Source organism: Xyrauchen texanus, chromosome 45 (genome assembly GCF_025860055.1).
Source record: "Xyrauchen texanus isolate HMW12.3.18 chromosome 45, RBS_HiC_50CHRs, whole genome shotgun sequence".
NCBI classification, from domain to species: Eukaryota; Metazoa; Chordata; class Actinopteri; order Cypriniformes; family Catostomidae; genus Xyrauchen; species Xyrauchen texanus.
In genome coordinates this window covers 27,092,241-27,118,162 of record NC_068320.1, presented here as the reverse complement: position 1 = coordinate 27,118,162, position 25,922 = coordinate 27,092,241, and the positions used below count along the sequence as shown (strand labels likewise).

At 42.2% G+C, this 25,922-nt stretch overlaps 2 protein-coding genes across 6 annotated transcripts in view; one reads left to right on the top strand and one right to left on the bottom strand.

The window, feature by feature from the left end:
- The window catches only part of LOC127637370 (pleiotrophin-A-like), a 59,254-nt gene extending 50,927 nt beyond the window's left edge, over positions 1–8,327 (top strand). For all 4 annotated transcript variants that reach the window (XM_052118393.1, XM_052118395.1, XM_052118394.1 and 1 more), the window contains exon 5: positions 607–8,327. In XM_052118393.1, coding sequence (XP_051974353.1) covers positions 607–662 — 56 coding nt within the window. In that variant the 3' untranslated portion in view covers positions 663–8,327. The remainder of the gene's footprint in view (positions 1–606) is intronic.
- A 2,697-nt stretch (positions 8,328–11,024) lies between these two features.
- Positions 11,025–25,922, bottom strand: part of chrm2a (cholinergic receptor, muscarinic 2a) — a 91,549-nt gene continuing 76,651 nt past the window's right edge. For both annotated transcript variants that reach the window (XM_052118371.1, XM_052118370.1), the window contains exon 2: positions 11,025–13,316. In XM_052118371.1, coding sequence (XP_051974331.1) covers positions 11,755–13,254 — 1,500 coding nt within the window. In that variant the 5' untranslated portion in view covers positions 13,255–13,316 and the 3' untranslated portion in view covers positions 11,025–11,754. The remainder of the gene's footprint in view (positions 13,317–25,922) is intronic.

The following is a 25,922-nucleotide window of genomic DNA, read 5'->3' as shown; positions in this document are numbered from 1 at the left end:
TGCACGACTTAACCTTCAGTGTGCTGTCTGTCTGCACTGGTCTCAGAACAGTTATAGAGAGCTATAGGATGCTCCCTTGCTCCCCATTTAGTGAACGACTTAACCTCCAGTGTGCTGTCTGTCTGCACTGGTCTCAGAACAGTTAGAAATGCACCTTATTTTCATCATAACTTAATATAAATCCTCTGAAAGACACATTTATCAGTTTTTGGATGTGGTGTGATAATGCAGTGAATATTGGATATTTTAGGAAGATTGGCCTATAGTCCACATACGTGGTCATTGTGTTTAACAGCGTGCCGTTTCGTGATAAATCGATACAATTTAAAAAATGGCATATCGGATGAAACTAGAGACTCTAATCTTTTGATTCAAACAGGTTTTAATGTGAACATGTATTTAGGTTTCTTACCAGATGTAGTTTTGTTGCCGCTTCTCCCAAAGACAATCTCCGCTGTGATCAGCGCCATGTTGTTGTGTCACATGACTCAATGCTTCAAAAGTAAATTTTTTTCATGCAATTGCGCACGTGCGTGCGTGTGCATGCGTGTGTGTTTCCGTGTGTGCGTGGGTGTGTGTGACTGATCCTTGTTCATCTCTCTACAGATTTACGGAAACCAAAACGAGACGGAAAGAAAAAGGAACAGAGCCAGACAGACTGAGAGGAGAGGAGCGCATCATTCTCCCTCAGGCAGCGATACAGAGGGTGGATATAACTGCCTTCATGAGAGGAAGACATTATTTTTATCTGTCTAATAGAAGATTTTTAAATATTTTATAGTTTTCATTTACATCTTGCTGAATAATGGAAAAAAAGATAAAGAATACAAATGAATATTGTACTTAACCTTCTAATGCTGTATCAGGCCTTCAGGGTCGGACATTTAAATAAAACTTGTTGTTTAAAGTGAAATTATTTACTCACCTTCATGTCATTCCAAACCTGTATGACTTACAGAAAAGACATTTTGAAGTATGTTTACTCTTTTTCCAGTGTGTGGACAATGGATGCTGTCAAGCTCCAAAAAGTACCATACAATAGTTGTGTGTGAGGAAACTTAACATTTTTGTCTCAGTAATTAGGTTTACATGTGTATATAGACCTCTATTAATGACATACATTTATCAACTGGTTGCTATAGCTAGTAAACAGTGTTTCAACACACATTCAGTACCCTGTATATAGATCTCTATTAATGACATACATTTATCAACTGGTTGCTATAGCTAGTAAACAGTGTTTCAACACACATTCAGTAGACTTTCAGTAGCCTGTATATGGAAGTCATATGGACTATATTCATGATACTTTAAGGTGCTCTTTTGTCTTTTTTGGAGCTTGACAGCTTCCATTCTGTTCCACTGAATTCCTTCTGTTGTACAAGAAGATGGATAAAACACCTATAGTCTCAAACTAATGCATTCATAAAATTAAATAAAGGTGGATTTTGTATTGACTGTTCATATGTAGCCAAGGGCGTATATTGGGGGTTGCAGCATGAAGCATTTACATGTTTCGATTATTAGGGGGTTACCTCCCCCCAGAATTTACGCCCCTGTATGTAACTTCATTTCCCAGTCAATAAAACCTCTAATTCCATCCATAAATGAAAATAATTCAGATTTGTGTCCTCTTGTGTGAATGCTTAAATTAATAAAACACACAGAAATATTTGTCGTAACACTTTTATTTGCTAGAATCCTTCTCCAAAAGTAGCTATATCGCACAATACAGCAAATCTTATAAATACACTTTTATGTTACTGCTTCATCGCGATCAATAATCAATAATCCCAAATGCTGTTCCGATCATTGCCCTAATAAAGATCAAAAACATTCATATTATTTAATAGACACATGTATTTACACTTCAGCTGTGCTACACATATAGAACGTCGACTGTATATATCAAACAAACGTTAAGCTGATAACAAACCACACATCTACCGAATGGAAGCCACAACTCACAGTGAATAGAAACCACGACACTTTAGCGGTGGAAATAAACAATATTCAGTATTTACACCAGCCTCTGGGAGGCGCTGTCCGCACGCTCGGGTCTACACACACCCTTGGAAGGCCCCCGAAAATCAGCTGATAAAAATGTATAATTTTTTGGTATATTGATAAAAATTCATGCCTCGGGTACGAGGCAAGTCTGTGCTTTTATCAGAATGCAGAAACTCATTAAGGCTGTTCACTAATGACAGCGTTCCGTCTGCGCTATTTTTAATCGTTGGTCTATGTACACATGCGTCAATGAGCACCACACTTGTACGTTTTCTCGTACAGATCGACTACTGTCGTGGCAGAGCAACAGCTTGAGGATAATATTTCTGAGTACGGAAAGTTAAAGTTGGGAAAACTTTTGGCAAGTTTATAGTTACCTGTCGGAATGATCGTATTTAACAGTGCCAGAAACTCAACGATTTTGGGGGGTGTCGATTAAAGAAACTTAACGAAACAAATTGGTATTTGTCTGTGACAAGGAGGGCGTGGCACGGCTGGCGCTGAATCAGCGGGAGAGCGAGATAAAGGGGAGCCGGAGGCTGCAGTTCGAGAGAGAGTCGCACGCGGCCGCGCTGCATTTGTGTCTGTGTTCGTTTATGCTTTATATTGTTTTAGTTCATTTATATCATTAAACCTTTATGTTGACTGTTCAGCCGGTTCCCGCCGCCTCCTTGCCCATCCTTATACTGTTATAGTGCTGCCCGAATCTGGGAGGGAGGAGAGGATGTGCTGTCGCGGAGTCCTCGCCGCTGCCATCCGCCAGGGGAGCAGCAACGGCCCTCTGCCCTGGGGACGGAGAGGTCGCTGCCGGCCTCCGAGAAGGGGAGGAACAGTTCCGTCCACCAGGGGCCGGAGGACTGCTGCCATCCGCCGGGGTAGGAGTGAGCTGTCATCCGCCAGAGGGCCGAGGAGCGGTTGGGGCCGGGCGACAGCGTGTCCCTTTCCATCTCCCCACGTCTCGCCTCTCCCCCAGGTTCCTAGGAGGCAGGGTGGACCACCGGCTGACGGAACAGCCAGAATGGCAGCATCTCCCCTCCTGTGGGGGGGGGGGTGGGTCAGTCCGGTGGTGCCCCGGCCTGAGTCGGGTAGGGGAGGAGTGTGACGATGAGGAGGAGGGCGTGGCCAGGCCGTGATGGTGCACAGCCGCCACTGAATCAGCTGATCGGCGGAAGAGCGAGATAAAGGGGAGCCGGAGGCTGCAGTTCGAGGGAGAGGTGCAGGTGTGTTCGTTTATTTCATTGTTTTAAGTCAATAAACCTTTTTCAGCCGGTTCCCGCCTCCTCCTTGCCAGTCCTTATGCTGTTACATTGGCATAATTCAATTTTACGAGCGGAGCTGTACTGTGTGTTCAGTTTTTATGCACATGTTTGTACCCTTGATCAAGAATAGTCAAATTTAGCTGGTTTAATTGACCATTTGGTTTAATTGACCCCTTATCAATTATGGCTTCCTAATAATCCCCATCCATTAATTGGCTCCATCGCTCTACTCTCTCCTCTCCACCAATAGCTGGTGTGTGGTGAGCGCACTGGCGCACTATGGCTGCCGTCGCATCATCCAGGTGGATGCTGCACACTGTGTTAAGCGCTTTGAGTGTAGTGTCTGAAAAGCGCTATATAAATGTAACGTTCGTTCTTCCATTGATTAAAAAAACATTAATATTGTGTATTTGTCAGTAGGTTGGTAATAGTGTGTCTTTGGCAGCCATTGTGGAAATCAACGGCCGTGTGAGTGTGCGCACGACCTAAATTTGAGATTCACACACATGCTGATTGTCCAAACTCTGCAAACACACAAACACACTCTGTACACACACAGATCGATACAATGCAAGAAACACACACGTGAGAGGCTTGAGGGACTCCAGGGACAACACGCTGTTGGAGAGCATAGAAATACATTTCTATACGGATTCTGTACATTCAAGCCCTTTTACTGTGTATTAATTGTGCTGTCAGTTTGATTAGCAGAATGATGATGATGATGATGATGATGGATGAAGATGGCTCAACTCTAACAGCAAAAAGACGTTCACTGATCAACTGGAGTCATGGTTACATTTATGCTCCCCAAATATGCCTTTTGGACCACCAAACAGCCGGCAGCCTGTTGGCACCCATTCACTTGCATTGTAAGGACAAAAAGAGCTTAAATGTGCTTATAAAAATCTTCACTTCGGTTCTGCTAAAGAAGGAAAGTCATGCACATCTGGGATGGCTTAAAGGTGAGTCAATCATGAGAGAATTTTCATTTTTGGGTGAACTGTCTCTTTAAGAAGACCACTCGAGTTTTATACCTTTTATGCTGCCTTAATGTCCTTTTTGGAGCCTTGAAAGTTTTCGACTTGCATTGCATGGACAAAAACACCTCATACATCCTTCGAACCCCTTGAGTGGTTTGGATTACATTTATGCTGTCTTTATGTACTTTTTGGAGCTTGAAAGGTTTGGACGCCATTGACTTGCATTGTGTAGACAAAGGCAACATAAATTATTCTAAATATCTTAATTTGTGGGAACGGCATGAAGGGGAGTGAACGATGAGAATTACAGTATAGTTTTATCTTCTCTCACACTCTCTCTGTTCTCCATCTGAAGGACAGGGTGAGTGAGTCAGATGGGTGTCGCCCCATTTAAGGATGGGGTCGCAGTGGGGGGCGTGTAACTCAAAGACTCTGACATCTGCTCTATCTGTCCCACATGCAGCCAATAACACACTCAATCAGCGACACCAGCGTGCACCTTTCACGACCTCTGACCTGCATCATGGAGATTAATCTCACACATGTCGACTTATATAAAGATCTGAAGTTGACACAATCACACACAATGCAAGGGTTAAGCTCGCCCAAATATTAAGGTCATATTTCACCTCTAAAAAAATGTGCGCTGTACATATTATTGTAATCTGTAAAAACATCAAACTCATATAAATATTAAATATCATGTGTCATATGTTGTGGGAAAGATCTCATAGATTAAAATACAACCAGACTATTTGTTTTACTCACAGACAAAAATATAGCGAGTAACAGCTAAATATATGTCTTTGACAATTATGTTGGTGTTGCTTATATGCCGCGTTTTTGCTTATAACTTCATGAAAACATAAACAGAGCATATCATTATTTCGAGTCTGTTATTATCTTTCAAACGAGTCCACACACAAGATAATCGGATGTATAGATCATTAGATAATCCACATGAAGCACAATGTTACATATGACCACCAGGAGATGGCGCCAAATACACGACACAGACTCAATGATGACTCAAATGACACAGAATGAAACTCATTCTGTTGAATCTCATGACTAAAATCATGTCTGCTTGCTATGCAAACCAGTCTCTTAGGCTGAGAGTCTCAGAATATATCATAATCTTTGTTATATATATAAAAAAGTTTTCTTTACGGTGATACCAAACACTTTTTTGTGTGTCGAGTTATAAGCCTTTAATTTTGGGAATACCACTGAAACAGGAAATCTTTCGAAACACCTTCAGAGCTTAAAGGGTTAATAAATATTCAGACTTTTATCCAATAAGAAATGCTCTCTGTCTACGGATCTGCATGTTCGGATTTGCTGTCGAGTCTTTGAGGGGCGGGGGGCTTGAAGTCACACTTGAAGTAAAGCACCTTTAGAGTGAACACAACAAATATTAACATGATCTAATAAAAAGTATCAGGAATGTTTTCCATTTTAGTCATGAGAATTTGGGGCGAAAAAAAGTGCTAAATTGTCTTGAAAATAACGAATTATTCAAAATATAATTTCTTGCTGATTTTGTGGTGAAATATGACCTTGAACATGAACATGAGATTCTTTCACCAAGTCAAACGGCCTCAAAACGGGCAAAGATGCGCAATCGCAACGTCTGTTAGAGTAAACAAACATTGATGTGTCCAGTGAGGGCAAGAGGGGGCACTGTGGTGCCCGTGAGAGAGCGGGTAGAGGGGTGAGACAGCTGTCTGTGTGTCAGTGTGTGAGACTGGCATCAATACAACAGCTTTGGTCAAAGACAAGCTGAAGGAGAACAGCAGATAATCTGCAGAGAAATGAAAAAAATATTTTTTGCATGAAGAGATGAGGTGAAAATGCAGACTTACAGAATGATTGTGGGAGAGTGAGAGAGAGAGAGAGAGAGAGTGTACCATAAAAGGAAATATGGCTGTGTAATTTTAGTATTCTCGTATTCTCAGGTTCTCACAAAGGAAATTTCCTGGTCCTACATATTTTACCCAAATATTAAAATAAACAAATAAGACGTTATTTTTTGCATGTCGAAAATTTTGCCTATTTTCAGAGCCATTAAGATTTTTTACATTGTGATTTGTGACATATTTGTCTTGACTATGCACATTTTACTCTTCAGTTATCATTACCGACATGTGATAAAGATGGTCATTATGGTTTTCTCATTACCGCAAAATAATAAAAAATTACATTAAATATTTTTTACACTGTGACATTATTTTCATGTCAGTTACGCACATTTTTCTCATTTCCGTGATACGAAAAAATATGATCATTGTGATATTCTCATTACTGCAAAATATTTATTTTCAAATATTATTTAAATTAATATTTTTTTTAAATGTTTTACATTGTGACATTATTTTCTTGACTACGCATATTTTACATGTTTTTTCTCATTTCCGCGATGCGAAAACTAAGGCAAAAAATTTTTTTTAAATATTATTTAAATTACGATAATAATATTTTTTTTACGTTGTGGCATTATTTTCATATCAGTTACGCACATTTTACCCTTTTATTCTCATTACCGCAATGCAAACAAAATATGGTCATTGTGATGTTCTCACTGCTGCAAAATAAAAAAATAAAAAATATTATTTAAACTAAGATTTGTTTTAATATTTTTCACATTGTGGCATTATTTTACCATTTTACATTCCAATTCTCATTACCGCAATGCGAGAAGAGATGGTCATTCTGATATTCGCATTAGAGAAAAATATATATTTTTTTATATTACTTAAAATGAAGATTTTTTTTTAAAGATTTTTTACATTGTGACATTATTTTCATGACAGTTACGCACATTTTACCCTTTTATTCTCATTACCGCAATGCAAACAAAATATGGTCATTGTGATGTTCTCACTACTGCAAAATAAAAAATAAAAATATATTATTTAAACTAAGATTTGTTTTAATATTTTTCACATCGTGACATTATTTTCATGACAGCTACGCACATTTTACATTCCAATTCTCATTACCGCAATGCAAAAAAAAGATTGTAATAAAGATATTTTCATTAGAGAAAAATAAATGGCTATTTAAATTATACATCATAGTAATTCTCCCTTTCATTTTTGATGATTTTAATGTAAAGAATCGTTGTACAACAGCATTACAGCTTATCGTAATGAGAGTCATCACTGAAAACAAAGGGAATAGTTTTAACAACAAGGAACAAGTTACTGTAATGAGATTTTGGGGGGTAAAATGTCACATTGCAACAAATCTTAATGGTCTTAAATGTAGGCTTTATTTTCTATATGAAAAATATTTTTTTATTATTATTAATTTGGGGTTAAATGAGAAAAATAAAAATGATCTTGTCACTCTTATTTGGTTCTGAACCCAAATGACTTCCTGTTTCTGTAACACAAAAGATGTTCGGCAGAACCTCAGTCACCATTCACTTTCATTGTTTGGGAAAAATATGCAGTGAAAGTGAATAATGAGGCTTCACAATAACTGGAACAGAAACAATCACGTCATGGTTACAGTTGTAACCTCCGTTCCCCGAGGGAAGGAACGAGACGTTGTGTCGAGTGACACATGGGGTCTTCCTGGGACGCCAAACGTCCCTCTGAACCCGAGAAAATGCCAATGTCAAGTTGGCAGACAGAATTTGCATGCCCCGCCCCCGACATACGGGTATAAAGGTGTCGAGTGACAGAACGGGAACAGTGTTTTAGTGGAAACTATTATTACCATTGTCATTTAATTTAAGAATTTTGATTTGACCACATGAAACTAAACTTTTATTTTAGATTTTTCACTCTTATCCAGATTATGCTGCAAAATTACGGCAACCAACACGATCAAACCCTCTCTACTGTCCATCGAAATCAATCAGCGACTTTCATCATAGAACATAAATTCCCCCAGCATGCATCACTGTCATGTAACAGCTGCGGTTCTGTGATCAATTGACTGGCATATCCCATGATCCTCTGCTCTAATTCTATTTATCTGATTGAATGAATCAAAAACAACAAATGGCGACACGGCATCTTATTATGAGAGGAGAAAGCTTCTGTCATTTAGCCCTTTAATTCACAAGGCAAATACCTGTGATTTATATTAAACCCCTTTCCGGGGTAATCTCACACACACACACACACACACACACACACACACACACACACACACACACACACTCATACACACACAAACACACACTCACACACACACAAACACACACTCACAACCACACACACTCACAAACACACACACACACACTCACAAACACACACATACACACACACAAACACACACACACTCATACACAAACACACACACACTCATACACACACACAAACACACACACACTCACAAACACACACACACACTCATACACAAACACACACACACTCATACACAAACACACACACAAACACACACACACTCATACACACACAAACACACACTCACACACACACAAACACACACTCACAACCACACACACTCACAAACACACACACACACACACTCACAAACACACACATACACACACACAAACACACACACACTCATACACAAACACACACACACTCATACACACACACAAACACACACACACTCACAAACACACACACACACTCATACACAAACACACACACACTCATACACACACACACAAACACACACACACTCATACACACACAAACACACACACACTCATACACACACAAACACATACTCACACACACACAAACACACACTCACAACCACACACACTCACAAACACACACATACTCATACACAAACACACACACACTCATACACACACACACACACAAACACACACACACTCATACACAAACACACACACACTCATACACACACAAACACACACACACTCATACACACTCATACACACACAAACACATACTCACACACACACAAACACACACTCACACCCACACACACTCACAAACACACACATACACACACACAAACACATACACACACACAAACACACACACACTCATACACACACACTCATACACACACAAACACACACACACTCATACACACACAAACACACACACTCATACACACTCATACACACACAAACACATACTCACAAACACACACACACACACACTCATACACAAACACACACACACACACAAACACACTCATACACAAACACACACACACACACACTCATACACAAACACACACACACACACACTCATACACAAACACACACACACACACAAACACACTCATACACAAACACACACACACACACACACAAAGCTGTGGGAAAACAAGGCGAACTCAAACATGTCGCCCGCAGACAGACCTAAACTCAGAGAACAGGAATGTAATCAGGTCGTGAGGACGTCGTGCATCTGCAGGCTACAGGAATCATGCACTTTAACTTCCTGTGTTTCATGATGTCATTTAAAATGAGGCAATGAAGGATCGTTTGAGATGTCGGGAGCGTTTAATCCAATATTCCTATCATTTATTCCACCCCAATGTGTCTAAAGTGTGTCATTTCTGCGGCACCAGCATCACCGGGACAGGCTGATCGATCCCAACAAATCAGTTCTTCCAATAGTGATAACAACCCTCACATTCAAATATTGATTACATTTTTATTATCATAATGGCCATGAAAGTTTTGAAGCTTCTGGGGACACCTGAGACTTATATTACAGCTTGTAAAAAGGGGCATAACAGGTCTCCTTTAAGATTCATACATTTTTCTTTTAAGATTACACAAATCAATTTGATGGAAATGTGTTATTAAATTGAAAATAAATGGTAACCCCCATCCCTAATTCCCCCCCCCCCCCCCGCACCCCCATCCCTAATGTTTTTGCTGAGCGTCAAGTGTTTTGCCCTTCGGTTTCATGACCGGATTTGTAGTATTTGATTTCAATTACGGCTCTGTTCATGTTGTGCAGATGGTGTTTTCCTGGTGTTTGATGGTGTTGAGTGAACTGTTTTGTGTAAATGCAAAGCAGAGGTGAGGTGGATGTGATTGTAAGAGCCTCTTTATCCTGCGTGTCTGCTCACTTTAAAAGCTTCACATTTGCATCCCTGGAGACCCCGAGCACTCAAACCTCATCCGCTTTAACATACGGGCACACCAGAGAGCCTCTTTAACTCTCTTATTGCTCTCGGAAAGGGGAAAGCACACACACACACACACACACACACACACACACACACACACACACACACACACACACACACACACACACACACATACACACACACACACTGCGACCTGCTGTAGCTGCGTAATCAGACACTTCCTTTTTCGATCTTATTGTTATTCCAAATCTATCTTTCATCAAAAAGATCAAATGACTTTCACAAATCCTTGTTTTTCAACCCCTCATTCCTGTTGAATATCCTGTTTCAATCGGACACGCACGCGTTTATGGGTTATGTGTCATGTTTCCATCTCAAACGCCAACGTCATCCACGCACACGCCACACATACAGTCCACGTGTACACGTATGTACAGGTATGATTTTACACTGAAACACACATTTGGTTTGGATCTTCAGTCAGCCCTGTTGTCCCGTTATTTGTGTATTATTGAAAAGTACAGACTCAAACTATTTAGACTTTCATTTTTTTTGTACATTTAACATTTTTGTTTTTATAAATAAAATATTTCAGCACTTTTTCAACCCTCGTTTTGCAACATGCATCACTTCTACGTGTGCAAAGTGCTACATCTAACCCCCCCCCCCACCCCCACCCCACACTGAATTCAATCACGTCTATCAGACCCAGAAATACTTATTATCAGGCCCGCACGAAATCTGGATTTTACGGGACAATTTGTGGGTTGGAGCTCAGAGTAACACAGTCTTATTGGAAGCTGAGAGCAAAGCATTTTATAAATGGAGGATTTGTACTTTTTGACTAAATTTGGACCCTTCAGCTGGCACAGATTCCATGCGGGCCTGTTCAATAATCCGCTTTCCAATCTCTGTTTGAATTGCGACTGACTTAAGGGGCGTTCACACTGACAGCAATCGGCAGCGACCGGAAGTCATTTATTGTTGGCGATTTGAGGCGACATGAGTGAGCGTTAAGAGGACTTTAACTTTTTGCTGTGGGTAGCAACATACGGGACAACAGAAGGAGCGCAGATACTGCAGTCGAGTAGGAATCTGATTTAATAATTAGTCATGGAGTACAATTAAATGCACTGCAATTCGCAGACAACTAAAAGGTGTTTACACCTTTGCAAAATCGTGTAAATAGTGTCCCGATCGTTAGTTGCTTAAACCGTTTATGACCCAAATAAAGTAAAACAGTTTAAGGCGTTTATGGGACCTTGTAAGTGTAAGAACGTGCATATGAATGTGCTCAATGTGAACGCCCCTTTACTGTCACTTCCCCTGCTCCCTTTTCACATGTATACACACACGTCTGTTATCATCAAAACACAAGTAAAATTATAACAATGCACACATGCATGCACACATCCACACTATAGTGATGTTCATCGGGTCGAGCGTATGTTTTTGTACTGGCAGAGCAGCAGTTGTTTGAAGGTCTTTTTGAAGGTGACATTGCAGAGGGCGTAGCAGGCGGGGTTGATGGTGCTGTTGATGTAACAGAGCCAGTATCCGATGGTCCACACCGTGTTGGGAATGCAGCTGGAGCAGAAGGTGTTGATGAGGACCATCACGTTGTAGGGCGTCCAGGTAGCCACGAACGCCACCAGGATGGCCATGATGGTGCGCGTCACCTTCTTTTCCCGCGAGGCCGGCGCTTTTTTCTTCTTGGGCGGCTGCTTGGTCATCTTCACGATCTTCCTCGCCACGTGGTTCTGCCTCTCGGCGGCCGGAACGATCTCCACGGTTGCGTTCGAGGGAGCGTAGCAATCTCCTTTTGGCGATTTGGTGTTGATCTTGATGCACGTAAGTTTGGAACCTCCAGCTTTGGCGCAAAGCCTTGTGGGACCTTGGCTGTCGTTGGCTCTAGATGGCGCCGCCTCCTCTTTCTGATTGGTTACGGCGCCACTGCCAGAGGTGGAGTCATTGGAGCTTTCTTTCTCCTCGGCAGGAACGCAGTTTCCTCGAGCTCCCTCTTCGCCTTCCCCTTCCACTTCTCTGCTAGCTGTGGATGGCGCTTTGCCGTTCTGAAGTTTGGTGTTGTGCTGGTTGGCTGCATCATCTGTTATCTGGGTCTGACCTCGGTCTGCTTCTTCAGCTTTTACGTTGTTGTTGTTGGGTTTGTTGGGTTTGTTGGCCAAGTTTTCACGGGTCTGATTGGGCGAAGCTACACCAAGGTTGCCGCCTGATGGCTTGCGGTTATCTTTCTTGACGCGGCTCTTGCTGGCACAGGATATCTGCCAGTACAGCACAATCATGATAATAACGGGCAGGTAGAAAGCAGCTATAGCTGTGCCGAAAGTAACCGCAGCGTTGGAGAAGAACTGAATGTAGCACTCTCTTTCTGGCACGGTGCGTCCACCGACAATAAACTGCCAGAACAAGATGGCTGGCGCCCAGAGGATAAAAGACAACACCCAAGCTGCCGCAATCATCATGCCAGCCATTTTCGTCGTCCTCTTCACCGGGTAGCTGAGCGGCTTGGTGACGCAAAAGTAGCGATCAAAGCTAATGATGAGCAGGTTCATGACGGAGGCGTTGCTCACCACATAGTCCAGCGCCAACCACAAGTCACACACGACCGGGCCAAGTGGCCAGTATCCAATCACAATGTAGACTGTATACAAGTTCATAGAGCAAAGGCCAATGATGAGGTCAGCACAGGCCAGGCTAAACAGGAAGTAGTTGTTGACGGTCTGCAGGCTCCTGTTTACCTTGATGGAGAGCATGACTAAGATGTTCCCGATCACAGTGACCAGACTAAGTGAGCCGGCCACGAGTACAATGAACACCACCTCCACAGTCTTATATGGACTCTCGTCCACCGTCTCCATGGTCTCGTTGGCCTCAGAGGCATTCCAGAAGGTGAAGTTAATTGTATCCATGGTGTCCAGACTCTGGTGTAGTCAGTCAGTTCACTTTAGGCAGGACGTATCACTTCTGACACCTACAAAGGAGAGAAAAGTCTAGCTTTAGTAATTTGCTAATGATGATGAGTGATTAGACATGTATTTGATTATTTATTATTCCCTTTTCTCCCAATTTGACACGCCTAATTCCCACTACTTAGTAGGTCCTCATGGTGGCACGGTTACTTGCCTCAATCCGGGTTGTGGAGGACGAGTTTCAGTTGCCTCCGCTTCTGAGACCGTCAATCAGCGCATCTTATCACGTGACTCGTTGTGCACGACACCGCGGAGACTCACAGCATGTGGAGACTCATGCTACTCTCCACGATCCACACACAACTCACCACACGCCCCATTGAGAGAACCACTAATCACCACCACGAGGAGGTTACCCCATGTGACTCCACCCTCCCTAGCAACCGGACCAATTTGGGTGCTAAGGAGACCTGACTGGAGTCACTCACCAAACGCCCCATTGAGAGCGAGAACCACTAATCACCACCACGAGGAGGTTACCCCATGTGACTCCACCCTCCCTAGCAACCGGGCCAATTTGGTTGCTAAGGAGACCTGACTGGAGTCACTCACCACTTGCCCCATTGAGAGCGAGAACCACTAATCACCACCACGAGGAGGTTACCCCATGTGATTCTACCCTCCCTAGCAACCGGGCCAATTTGGTTGCTAAGGAGACCTGACTGGAGTCACTCACCACACGCCCCATTGAGAGCGAGAACCACTAATCAACACCACGAGGAGGTTACCCCATGTGACTCCACCCTTCCTAGCAACCGGGCCCATTTGGTTGCTTAAAAGCAAAAATCTGGGTTACAGTGAAGCATTTAAAGGCAGAAATGTGAAGCTTATAATTTTATAAAAATTGTTAAATGTTAAATCTTTTCATTTGCCATTTTTACAGTCATCGCTCATGACAACGAAGTTGTACATTTGGATTGAACTTTACACACTTATGCGATCTTACAGTATCACACTAAAATCATATTAACGGCATGTTGTTTACATCAGGTGGCTATACTTTTAAATTATATTCCTTTAATTTCACTCACAAAAACATATCTTGAGATATGCATCAATACTACTGAATAATTACCATATTTATGTACCATATTAGAAAACCACGGTAATATTATGGTACTTGTTCAATTTAACATTATAGTACCATTATAGTCGCTCAATTATGATTCAAGACAGATATTACGGTTTTATTTCCTGAAAAGCTGCTTTGACGATGTGTTGTGAAAAGTGCTAAACAAGTAAAAAGGACCTGACTTGACATGATACTCTCTATTAGTATAAAGATAAGTAGCCCGTTACTCGATTCAAAGCCTGTTGAATACAATTGTTAATTATTATATCCAACATTTAATACATACATTGGTCAAATAACAACATTCTCATAATTATGCATCATTAATATTAATATTAAGCGGTGAAATTATAATATTTGTAACAAATATTGCTGGCATTGGCAATGACGAAGGCAATAACATGAAGAACCAAAGAGCAAATGGATTTTATAAACGTGAAATCCAATAAACCCAAACTATAAACATGACTTGTGACTTATGTTACCAAACATAATACCTGACAAAGGACAACTGTAAACATGATAACAAGACACATGAACAAGATCAAGATCACGTGAGGGAACAGGAAATCACATGACACCACATGACCTGAACAGGAACTAAACTTGAAAATAAAAGACATTAAACACATAAACGTTGAACGAACGAACGAACACGTGGGACAAATGAGATGAACGTGACTTGGATTTTACGTCAAAATAAAACACGATAATGAATAGACTAAAGCTGCGTTCACACTGCCAGTGATATCTCATTTGTTTTCAATGAGAGCTGGCGACTTCCGGCAACACGAGCGATGCGACCGTTGGCGACCGAATGTGTCCAGCGACGCGACAAAGTTGAGAAACGTTTAACTTTATGCAAATGAAGAGTGACTTTCGGGAGCGACAGCCAATACGAGAAAAGACGGTAGAGCTCACGTGATCATAATATTAATTGTTAAGTCACAGTGCTATTTAGACTCTCCATACACACAATTAGCGACCTAAGCTCCAGCCACTGGCGACATGCAGCGACAAAGTAGCGTGCAGTGTGAACGCAGCTTTAATGCAGCTTCCAACACAAACCAGATGAGAAATCTGCCCTTCGCTAAATTTAACGGAAAGTGTTTAGATGCCATGTATGAAGACAATTTCAGATATTTTTTAAATATTCCCTGAAATATCTGAATATGTGTCCTTGTGTACAGCTGTAAGAATCCCGACAGTGATTTTAATGAATTTACCCGCTGTGTATTTGACACAGAGTTCGTCAAAACTTTAACCGCGACGGTTCAGTTTGAGATGAAGCAACGAAGGTAAGTTCAACGTTTAAAGCCGGCATGAGACTTCCATATTCTGTGACCTACTTCCGAGTAAAACAGCTTATCGATCAAGAAAATATGTAGGGCGTGGATTCGAGTTTATCCATTGGTTGTTGATTGGATTGTGTAAATATGGCCGTTGCGTAGCGGAACGGAGGCAGCTGTGAATGCGAGTTTGCAGTGGACACACGCGCCTCTACCACCATGGTGCTTGATTCAGAGGCGGCTGTGGCTCAGGTGGTAGAGCGGGTCGGCTGCTAATCGCAGGGTTTGGCGGTTCGATTCCCGGCCCACACGACTCCACGTGCCAAAGTGTCCTTGGGCAAGACTCTGAACCCCAAGTTGCTCCCAATGTCAGGCTAGCACCTTGCATGCAGCTCTGCCGCCATTGGTGTGTGAATGGGTGAATGAGTCACAGTGTAAAGCGCTTTGCTAACCTCTAGGGTTAAAAAAGGTGCTATATATGAATTCGCCATTATTCCTCCTCATTTGAAATGTAAATTCAAGCCAGCTGACCCGTAACCAAGGAAGTTTGGGTTAAGGAACGATAATAAATACACCTTGCCATCGTCACCAACATGCGATTGAGCCTTCGTTCAACTCTACGCAAGGTTGTGGTATTTATAAGAAAGGGGCGGGGCTTAAGCAGACTAAATGATTGGAGATATCGTGCATACGTCACCAGAGAGAAGTCTGTCGTTTCAACAGAAGATCGAGTTATTACATTCCAATGAAAGACATTTCAATTAAAAAAACATATGCATGGATGAGTCGTTCACAATAAGATCAATAACATTAATTTTCATTTCATGCCGACTTTAACTGGTTTTTCAGCAAGGGAACTGCACAGATCTGAGTGGTCGCATGTGTTTAAACATCTGTGCCTTCACGTGAATGTACAGAACCAAATATCCTCATGTATTATTTAAATTAGTGTTGATGGTTGCACTCATCCAAAGTACCTCGTAACACCAAATTACCACGTTAAAGAGATCCAACATCGTCAATGAAAATGTAAAGGATGGAGTCCAGATTTCAACCATTGTGAATTATGAAACGGGTGAAATTAAGTGAAAGAGAAATTTTAAGCACTGCTCACACTTGAAAGCGTCTGTGGCTTTTAACTTATGCTTCAAAGTCAACACGCGTGCTGTCTGATCCATCTCCAGAATATAATCATGTCTTCCCTCTGTGTGTTCTTTCATGACTGAATTTATTGTTGTCTTACACGCTTTAAAAAGATATATTGCATTATTCAATTGTTCTTCAAAGAGTTCCTGTTTTCTGTTGTTTGATATGCATCTCATATGTACACTTTTCTATGTTTATGTGAACGTTTTCATGGATGACAGGTTGGTTGTTCTTGAAACTTATAGTAGTTTGATATATTGGACCATCAGGAAAAAGAACAAATTCAGACCGTCAGTTTAATCTCCCGGTGTTCGCTCATTCGTGCCTTTCCTCTTTGTATTAAAAATCAGGATTAAAGCAGAGAAACTGTTCCCATACCAGCACTTGGGGGCAAAATTAACCTCTCCCCCTCCCTTTCTCTGTCAGTGAATGCGAATAGATACGAGTCCAGTAATGGTGATTAGATGGAAAAGGTTATCAGTCTTACAGAGCGACAGTTCACTCTGTTTTTCTCCATTAAAACGTCGCCGCGTTTGCTTCTTTCCCCCCAGAACAGCTTCTGAATAACCAGAGAGAATTCACTTATCTCCAGTGCCAGAAAGCCCTAATCATGGCATTAGCCACGGCACTAAGCCAAACTAATCCCTATAAAAAGGCTCATGTCCACCAATCTGTGTTTTAAGAAGAGGCAAATGGCAACAATGCAGATAGAGCCCGCTGAGTCTGCCATGGAGGAGTCAATAACCACAACACAACACATCGCTGCCCGCTACAGACTATCTGTAAGGCCGATACATTCAGACAAACATGCACACGCATATAAATAAGCTCTGTGCTGCTGTGCTGTCTACGGTCTACATAGGCAACTGCCTTCTAAGACTACATCCTTTCAAATAAGTTTAATTTGAAAACACCTTGATTTCGTGTAGTTTACACCTCTCATCCATACACTGGGATCTGTCCATTTCGAAAACGCTGCTCATCCTGCTCGACACGCCCCTTACACTCAACCCCCTAAACCTCAGTCCCATCCAGGCCATGGCACCACTGTAACCGGTGCTGCTCGACCTGCTCCTTACACTCAACCACCTAAACCTCAGTCCCATCCGGTTCACGGCACCACTGTAACCTGTCCTGCTCGACCCGCTCCTTACACTCAACCCCCTAAACCTCAGTCCCATCCGGGTCACGGCACCACTGTAACCTGTCCTGCTTGACCCGCTCCTTACACTCAACCCCCTAAACCTCAGTCCCATCCGGGTCACGGCACCACTGTAACCAGTCCTGCTCGACACGCTCCTTACACTCAACCCCCTAAACCTCAGTCCCATCCGGGTCACGGCACCACTGTAACCGGTCCTGCTTGACCTTCTCCTTACACTCAACCCCTTAAACCTCAGTCCCATCCGGGTCACGGCACCACTGTAACGGTCCTGCTCGACATGCTCCTTACACTCAACCCCCTGACGCTCTACCTGCTCCATACGGGACTCAAATCAGCGTCTCTGGCATGGAAGGTGGATGCGCTAACAAGGAGGCTAAAGGCTACAGCCTCTACCAAACAGTGTCGCTGTCCTTTTCTGCAAATAGCTGCTCCCTTCGGCATATTGCGGCGCCATTTTGTAGCCCGTTCTTCATAACGTGGTGGCCCATTTCAGCTTATCACGGCCCATTCGGCCCTGTTTCACAGCCGGCCCACCGAGAAAAGTCCCGGTTCTCCCGAAGGCTAGTCAGCCCCTGCTAGTGTACCTCTTGAGGTCAGGAGAGTGAGGTTTAGACACATTGCACAGCTATCTATCAACTGGCTCCCATTACACTCACTCCCCTAAACCTCACTCCCATCCAGGTCACGGCACCATTGTGACGCTCCTGTTCTACCCGCTCCGTACGTGACTCGATCCGGCATCTCCGGCATGGGAGGTGGGTGCACTACCAAGGAGGCTAAAGGCTACAGCCTCTAGCGTCAGTCGCTAGTGCTCCTCTTGAGGTCAGGAGAGTGAGGTTTAAGCACATTGCACAGCTATCTATCAGCTGGCTCCCATTACATTTGCAATGCATTTTTTGCTGGTTTCATACACACCCAACGTCCACCCAAGCCTTCTTTGCCTGCAGAATTTCGCCATGCAAAGTTAACTGTGACCACTCCTTAAGGCAGCATCCAAACTATAATGGAACTTCTTAAGGGACTGATTTGAGACATTGCAACTCTGTGCATCATACAGTTGCTGCTCCAGCTCAAAAATGTTGCTTGTTGCAATGCATTCGGGGAAAGCTTTATTCTCTAAAGGATACTGGATGCTGCCTTAGAATTTGTCCAAAACAAGGCAATTTAGAAGACCGCATAAGGTTGCTGCCTAGCTTTTGAAATAGCCTTTGTGTTGGCATGCCAATGATGCCTTACAATGCTGTCCAGGCAGCACACAGTTTTGGAACAGAGCTTGTGTGTCGTACACTCCACAGCATCTCGAAGGACACCACCTTACTTATATCAACTTCTCCGCACTCCCCCTTCCAGTCACTAGACTTCAGGTGTCATTTCATTCAGAATATGATAATAATCGTTTTTTAGAGTCGTAAAAGCTCAGACCTGCTTGACTAATCAGGTGTAATGGAATGCTTTCTATTCATTAAGAGTCTGTATATTTGGCTCTTATGTATTTATTGTTGCCCTCATTTCTCCTCAAAATGATTCTGCATTCACATCCCTCAGCTGGTTACTAATGGACTTCTCTGATCTCCTGTCCAAATTTGAGACCGAAGCCTTATGTTGAATGACAGAAGTAAGGAGTTTGGTGTTATGAATAAGTTTTTTCAGCTTTTTGGACTTCAGTCGTTGTGGAACTGGATCAGTAGAGCTGAAAATTGTGTTTGCCCTGTGGGACGTGCCGGGGACTGATCTTATACTTTTACAGCTTTCTCTTTGCCCTTTTCTATCCTTTGCTTACTCTTTTCCTTCTCCATTCGAGGAGCAGCCGTTTTAAGGTTGTGTCCGCAGTGCAGTCACTGTTGCAGTGATGAATATCAGCTGTCAGCCATAGATGCATATTTACATAAACACTCAACGGTCCTCTTGACCTGTATAATAGATGCAGCTTTAGTGTTTATCTGGAATAATGCTCTTTGGAATGGAACCACCAAGATTTCAGCTAAAAGACAGTCAGAAGAACCTCTATATGAGTCTACGTCAGTACTTTATTTGCTGAAATAGTTTTGCTAAGGTTTTGATGGTGTTTTAAAACACGACTCGGATTATAAATGGCTGCTTACCACTTCATTGGCATCCCTTCACCACACCAACCCTGTCTTTGCATCTAATAATTTCTATTAAATAATAAATATTAGGGATGCACCGATGTGAAAAATCTTGGACGATACAGATACTGATTTTTAACAAATAACTATTGGCCGATACTCATACCAGTACCTATATTTTGCCACTTATTTTGTCATTCGATCACTGTTTTGCTCAGGTATTGTGTTTTAAAAATCTACAAAGAGGTACAAAAGCTTTTGTTCTAACAATTTCCATTGAACATTGGATCTGTCGAACACATGACAGGCCAAAATTTTAAAGAGAGCCACAATGAAAGATAAATAGAAGATAAAACAATTAAAAAAAAATACAAAAAATACCTAAAGATCTATATATAATAGAACATCACAAATTCATATTATGCAAACATATTATGTTGGGCAGTTCCACAAAAATGTCAACCACATAATTAAAAATAAAAAGCTAACAAAGGAACAAAATGCCCTTTTAAATTCTATAGTGGTGTAATGGATAATGGGAAATGCTGTCCAAACCGTTAGAGGGCGCCGCTTGCTTACACAATGCTGAATGAAGTGCTGAATGCAGTCGATTTTTAAATGCAGCCAAAGCTTGACCTTTTTGCGATTTCAATCTTATCTCAATCAATCGTGCAGCCTTAATGGATACCACACATCTCAGAAGACAAAATGAGCTGTTTTCAAAGCGTTTTGGATGATTTTACCTCATCATGTATAGGTAAGTGTCGCTTTCACAATTGTCATGTATAGACGGTTGCTCCTCACTAATGTGAGAATGAGAAATAATACAAATTAAATATTACTTTGTCATTAGAGTACATTTTCTGGCTGTCATTATATCTGGAGTGTGCATTTGAATTCAAAGAGTTTTTTTCAAAGTGCGATGACAATTAATTATAAATGAACCGCCGTTTTTCCATATCGGCATATTCATGCTTAAACCGATTGCAGATTTTTTTCATTTGGTCATTAATTGGCAGATAAATATCGGCGGCAAAAACATCGGTTCATCCCTGATTAATAGGGAATTTCTATGTGGTTGCTAAAGTGTTGCTTCATGGTCCAATTTAAAAGAGTTTACCTTTAATTCTCATGATATTCGAGTCTCTTGATATGGCTCAGGTCCCTTCTTCAGTGTAACTCTATGGAAGGTTTTGGCCTATCTGCCATGGGTGTATTATATTAGAATATAATACACTTGTAAAGAAAGTTTAAATATAAACTGCACTAGCCCGAAGAAAAAGAACACAGTTACACGTCAAAGTTTACCACTAAAAGTGTGGGGTTTGTCCCCAATTGTGAGTCTTATTAAATGGTACTAATTACTAATGGTCTGTATTGCAGTACCATTAGAGTTCAGTATTGATGTGCTGACATACAGCTGTGATTGGGAGGATTTACACTCGGTGAGTACAGCACCGGTGTCTTTGTCTTTATGATGAATGTCAAGTCAGCTGTGGTCTCTGATTAACAAGTGCCATTAGATTTCAATCAAAATGGATGAATGAGGCCTCAATGAGATTTTAATGATGTTGTTTCTCTGGTTTGGAGATTATTCCTTTCCTGTGAAGTTGATCGTGGCGTGGGACACATTGTGGGGTGTTTTGGGGTCGTGGTTGGTGTGTGTGATTTTATTGCTTTTTCATAGCTCAGGTGACGTAGTTGGGCGCTTCAACTTTGAGCACTTTAATGTCCCTGGGGTTGATTGTTTGTAACAACAAACAGATTTATGGTTTTTCTTTTTGTTATAGGAGTAGTGGTGGTGTAGTGGCTAAAGCACAGGGCTGTTAATCAGGAGGTTGCTGGTTCGATCCCCACAGCCACCACCATTGTGTCCTTGAGTAAGACACTTAACTCCAGGATGCTCCGGGGGGGATTGTCCCTGTAATAAGTGCACTGTAAGTCGCTTTGGATAAAAGCGTCTGCCAAATGCATAAATGTAAATGTAAATGTTATATAAAGGTCTCAATAAAAATGACAGGAAACTTTTTACCAGGCCTTCATCATTTTATTATTATTCTATAATTAATTATTCTAATTTGATTTAGTTTTGTCCCATGCCAAGACTTTCTATATTAAACTATGACAATCCATTATAAAATTTAATGATCGTATAAACAAAGAGTGAAAGATTATTTCAATATTATTGTGGGTAAAGGAAAATATCATTTCCACCCCACTAAACATATTTACCCCTAGTAATTAAAAGAATGTGTGTACTTGTTAACAAACTCAACAAAGGAGTATGAAATATGAGACAAGTGATGTTTAAGAAAAACAATCTCCAAATTTTATTGGCATACTTGGTCTCATTTTATATTAGGTGTCTTTAATTTCTATAAAATGCATACATACATAGATTACGTCTTGCCAACAGTCGAGTGTTTTGCCACATCGTTACGTCTTGCCAACAGTCGAGTGTTTTACCACATACCGTTACGTCTTGCCAACAGTGGAGTGTTTTACCACATACCGTTACGTCTTGCCAACAGTCGAGTGTTTTGCCACATCGTTACGTCTTGCCAACAGTCGAGTGTTTTGCCACATCGTTACGTCTTGCCAACAGTCGAGTGTTTTGCCACATCGTTACGTCTTGCCAACAGTCGAGTGTTTTGCCACATGCCGTTACATCTTGCCAACAGTCGAGTGTTTTACCACATGCCGTTACGTCTTGCCAACAGTCGAGTGTTTTGCCACATCGTTACGTCTTGCCAACAGTCGAGTGTTTTGCCACATCGTTACGTCTTGCCAACAGTCGAGTGTTTTGCCACATCGTTACGTCTTGCCAACAGTCGAGTGTTTTGCCACATGCCGTTACATCTTGCCAACAGTCGAGTGTTTTACCACATACCGTTACGTCTTGCCAACAGTCGAGTGTTTTGCCACATCGTTACGTCTTGCCAACAGTCGAGTGTTTTACCACATGCCGTTACGTCTTTCCAACAGTCGAGTGTTTTGCCACATCGTTACGTCTTGCCAACAGTCGAGTGTTTTGCCACATGCGTTACGTCTTGCGAACAGTCGAGTGTTTTGCCACATCGTTACGTCTTGCCAACAGTCGAGTGTTTTACCACATACCGTTACGTCTTGCCAACAGTCGAGTGTTTTACCACATACCGTTACGTCTTGCCAACAGTCGAGTGTTTTACCACAGGCCGTTACGTCTTGCCAACAGTCGAGCGTTTTACCACATGCGTTACGTCTTGCCAACAGTCCAGTGTTTTACCACATACCGTTACGTCTTGCCAACAGTCGAGGGTTTTACCACATGCCGTTACGTCTTGCCAACAGTCGAGTGTTTTACCACATGCCGTTACGTCTTGCCAACAATCGAGTGTTTTACCACATACCGTTACGTCTTGCCAACAGTCCAGTGTTTTACCACATGCCGTTACGTCTTGCCAACAGTCGAGTGTTTTACCACATACCGTTACGTCTTGCCAACAGTCGAGTGTTTTACCACATACCGTTACGTCTTGCCAACAGTCGAGTGTTTTACCACATACCGTTACGTCTTGCCAACAGTGGAGTGTTTTACCACATACCGTTACGTCTTGCCAACAATCGAGTGTTTTACCACATACCGTTACGTCTTGCCAACAGTCGAGTGTTTTACCACATGCCGTTACGTTTTGCCAACAGTCGAGTGTTTTACCACATGCCGTTACGTCTTGCCAACAATCGAGTGTTTTACCACATACCGTTACGTCTTGCCAACAGTCGAGTGTTTTACCACATACCGTTACGTCTTGCCAACAGTCGAGTGTTTTACCACATACCGTTACGTCTTGCCAACAATCGAGTGTTTTACCACATGCCGTTACGTCTTGCCAACAGTCGAGTGTTTTACCACATACCGTTACGTCTTGCCAACAATCGAGTGTTTTACCACATGCCGTTACGTCTTGCCAACAGTCGAGTGTTTTACCACATACCGTTACGTCTTGCCAACAGTCGAGTGTTTTACCACATGCCGTTACGTCTTGCCAACAATCGAGTGTTTTACCACATACCGTTACGTCTTGCCAACAATCGAGTCTTTTACCACATACCGTTACGTCTTGCCAACAGTGGAGCGTTTTACCACATACCGTTACATCTTGCCAACAGTCAAGTGTTTTACCACATACGTTACGTCTTTTACCATTTACCTAGTTGCGAAGAGTATGTGTCAATCATTATGCATACACCGATGTGAGCGTTTAGTCAATGCATTACAATGCATGGTCCGGTTCAACAAGCTTAACTGTGCGTTCTTGCGTTACTGTGGCAATAAAAACCTCAATACGGAAGGGGACGATAAAAATGGCTATAAATATATTGACTAACTTTCTCAGAAATATTCTCTTTAAGATGTTGCTCCGCCATCTTTAATTTACTTGAAAGGGAAAACATGTTCTTATTGGAACGCACCGACGCACAGATTTCAATTCGCATTGCTTAAATCACCTGTGTTCATGTACTTGCATAGGGAGATTTCTGCCTTTACACTCTGTGTGTGTGTGTGTTGTGGTCTCTTGGACAGGTTAACTCAGCACTCGATTGTGGCATGAGGTCTCAGCTGTTAGTGTTGGCAGATTGAGATGGTGATCAATGGGGGATGGAGAACACTGGCAGTGCCCTGAAACAGCCCATTATAGGCACACAAACCCACGGTAGCGGCGACATCTGGCATCTTGGGTCTCTGCTCAGGACACATTAACACACACACACACACGCGTGAACACCTTGTTTTTCATTTGGTGATTCTTTGATAAGTACATGGAGACACATGGTACTAAATCTGCTCCACAGATTTCTATAAAATTCCCACCATTTAATCAGTGCGCAAACCTCCAAAATCTGAGCAAATTACATAGACAGGAAAAGAAGTCTGTATAGTGTCAAATTTCCAATCTATGTAAATCTGTGATTAATCACGATTAACTACAAAAATGATGCGATTGATCGCACTAAATATCCATCCATCCATCCATCCATCCTCAACCGCTTATCCGAAGTCGGGTCGCGGGGGCAGCTGCTCCAGCAGGGGGCCCCAAACTTCCCTATCCCGAGCCACATTAACCAGCTCTGACTGGGGGACCCCCGAGGCGTTCCCAGGCCAGTGTGGAGATGTAATCTCTCCACCTAATCCTGGGTCTTCCCCGAGGCCTCCTCCCAGCTGGACGTGCCTGAAACACCTCCCTAGGGAGGCACCCAGGGGGCATCCTTACCAGATGCCCAAACCACCTCAACTGACTCCTTTCAGCGCAAAGGAGCAGCGGCTCTACTCCGAGCTCCTCACAGATGACTGAGCTCCTCACCCTATCTCTAAGGGAGAAGCCCGCCACCCTTCGGAGGAAGCCCATTTCGGCCGCTTGTACTCGCGACCTAGTTCTTTCGATCATGACCCAGCCTTCATGACCATAGGTGAGGGTAGGAATGAAAACTGACTGGTAGATCGAGATCTTTGCCTTCCGGCTCAGCTCTCTTTTCGTGACAACGGTGCGATAGAGCGAGTGCAATACCGCCCCCGCTGCCCCGATTCTCCGGCCAACCTCCTTCACTTGGGGCAATACCTCCTTCCCTAAATATAATATATGCAATTTGAAGATATTATATTGAAGGAATTATACTGATGGAACACATGGATTTGTTAATTTTTTAACAACTAAAATGTGACAAATGATGAAAAAATAATGATAAAATCAAATTTGTAAAATTCACATTTTCATAATGTACCTGTATAATTAACAGCATTAGCAGAGGGTTCATTTATTTTATATGAAGGCTTGGCAAAAATTGACATTATTAATGAAATATACCCAAAT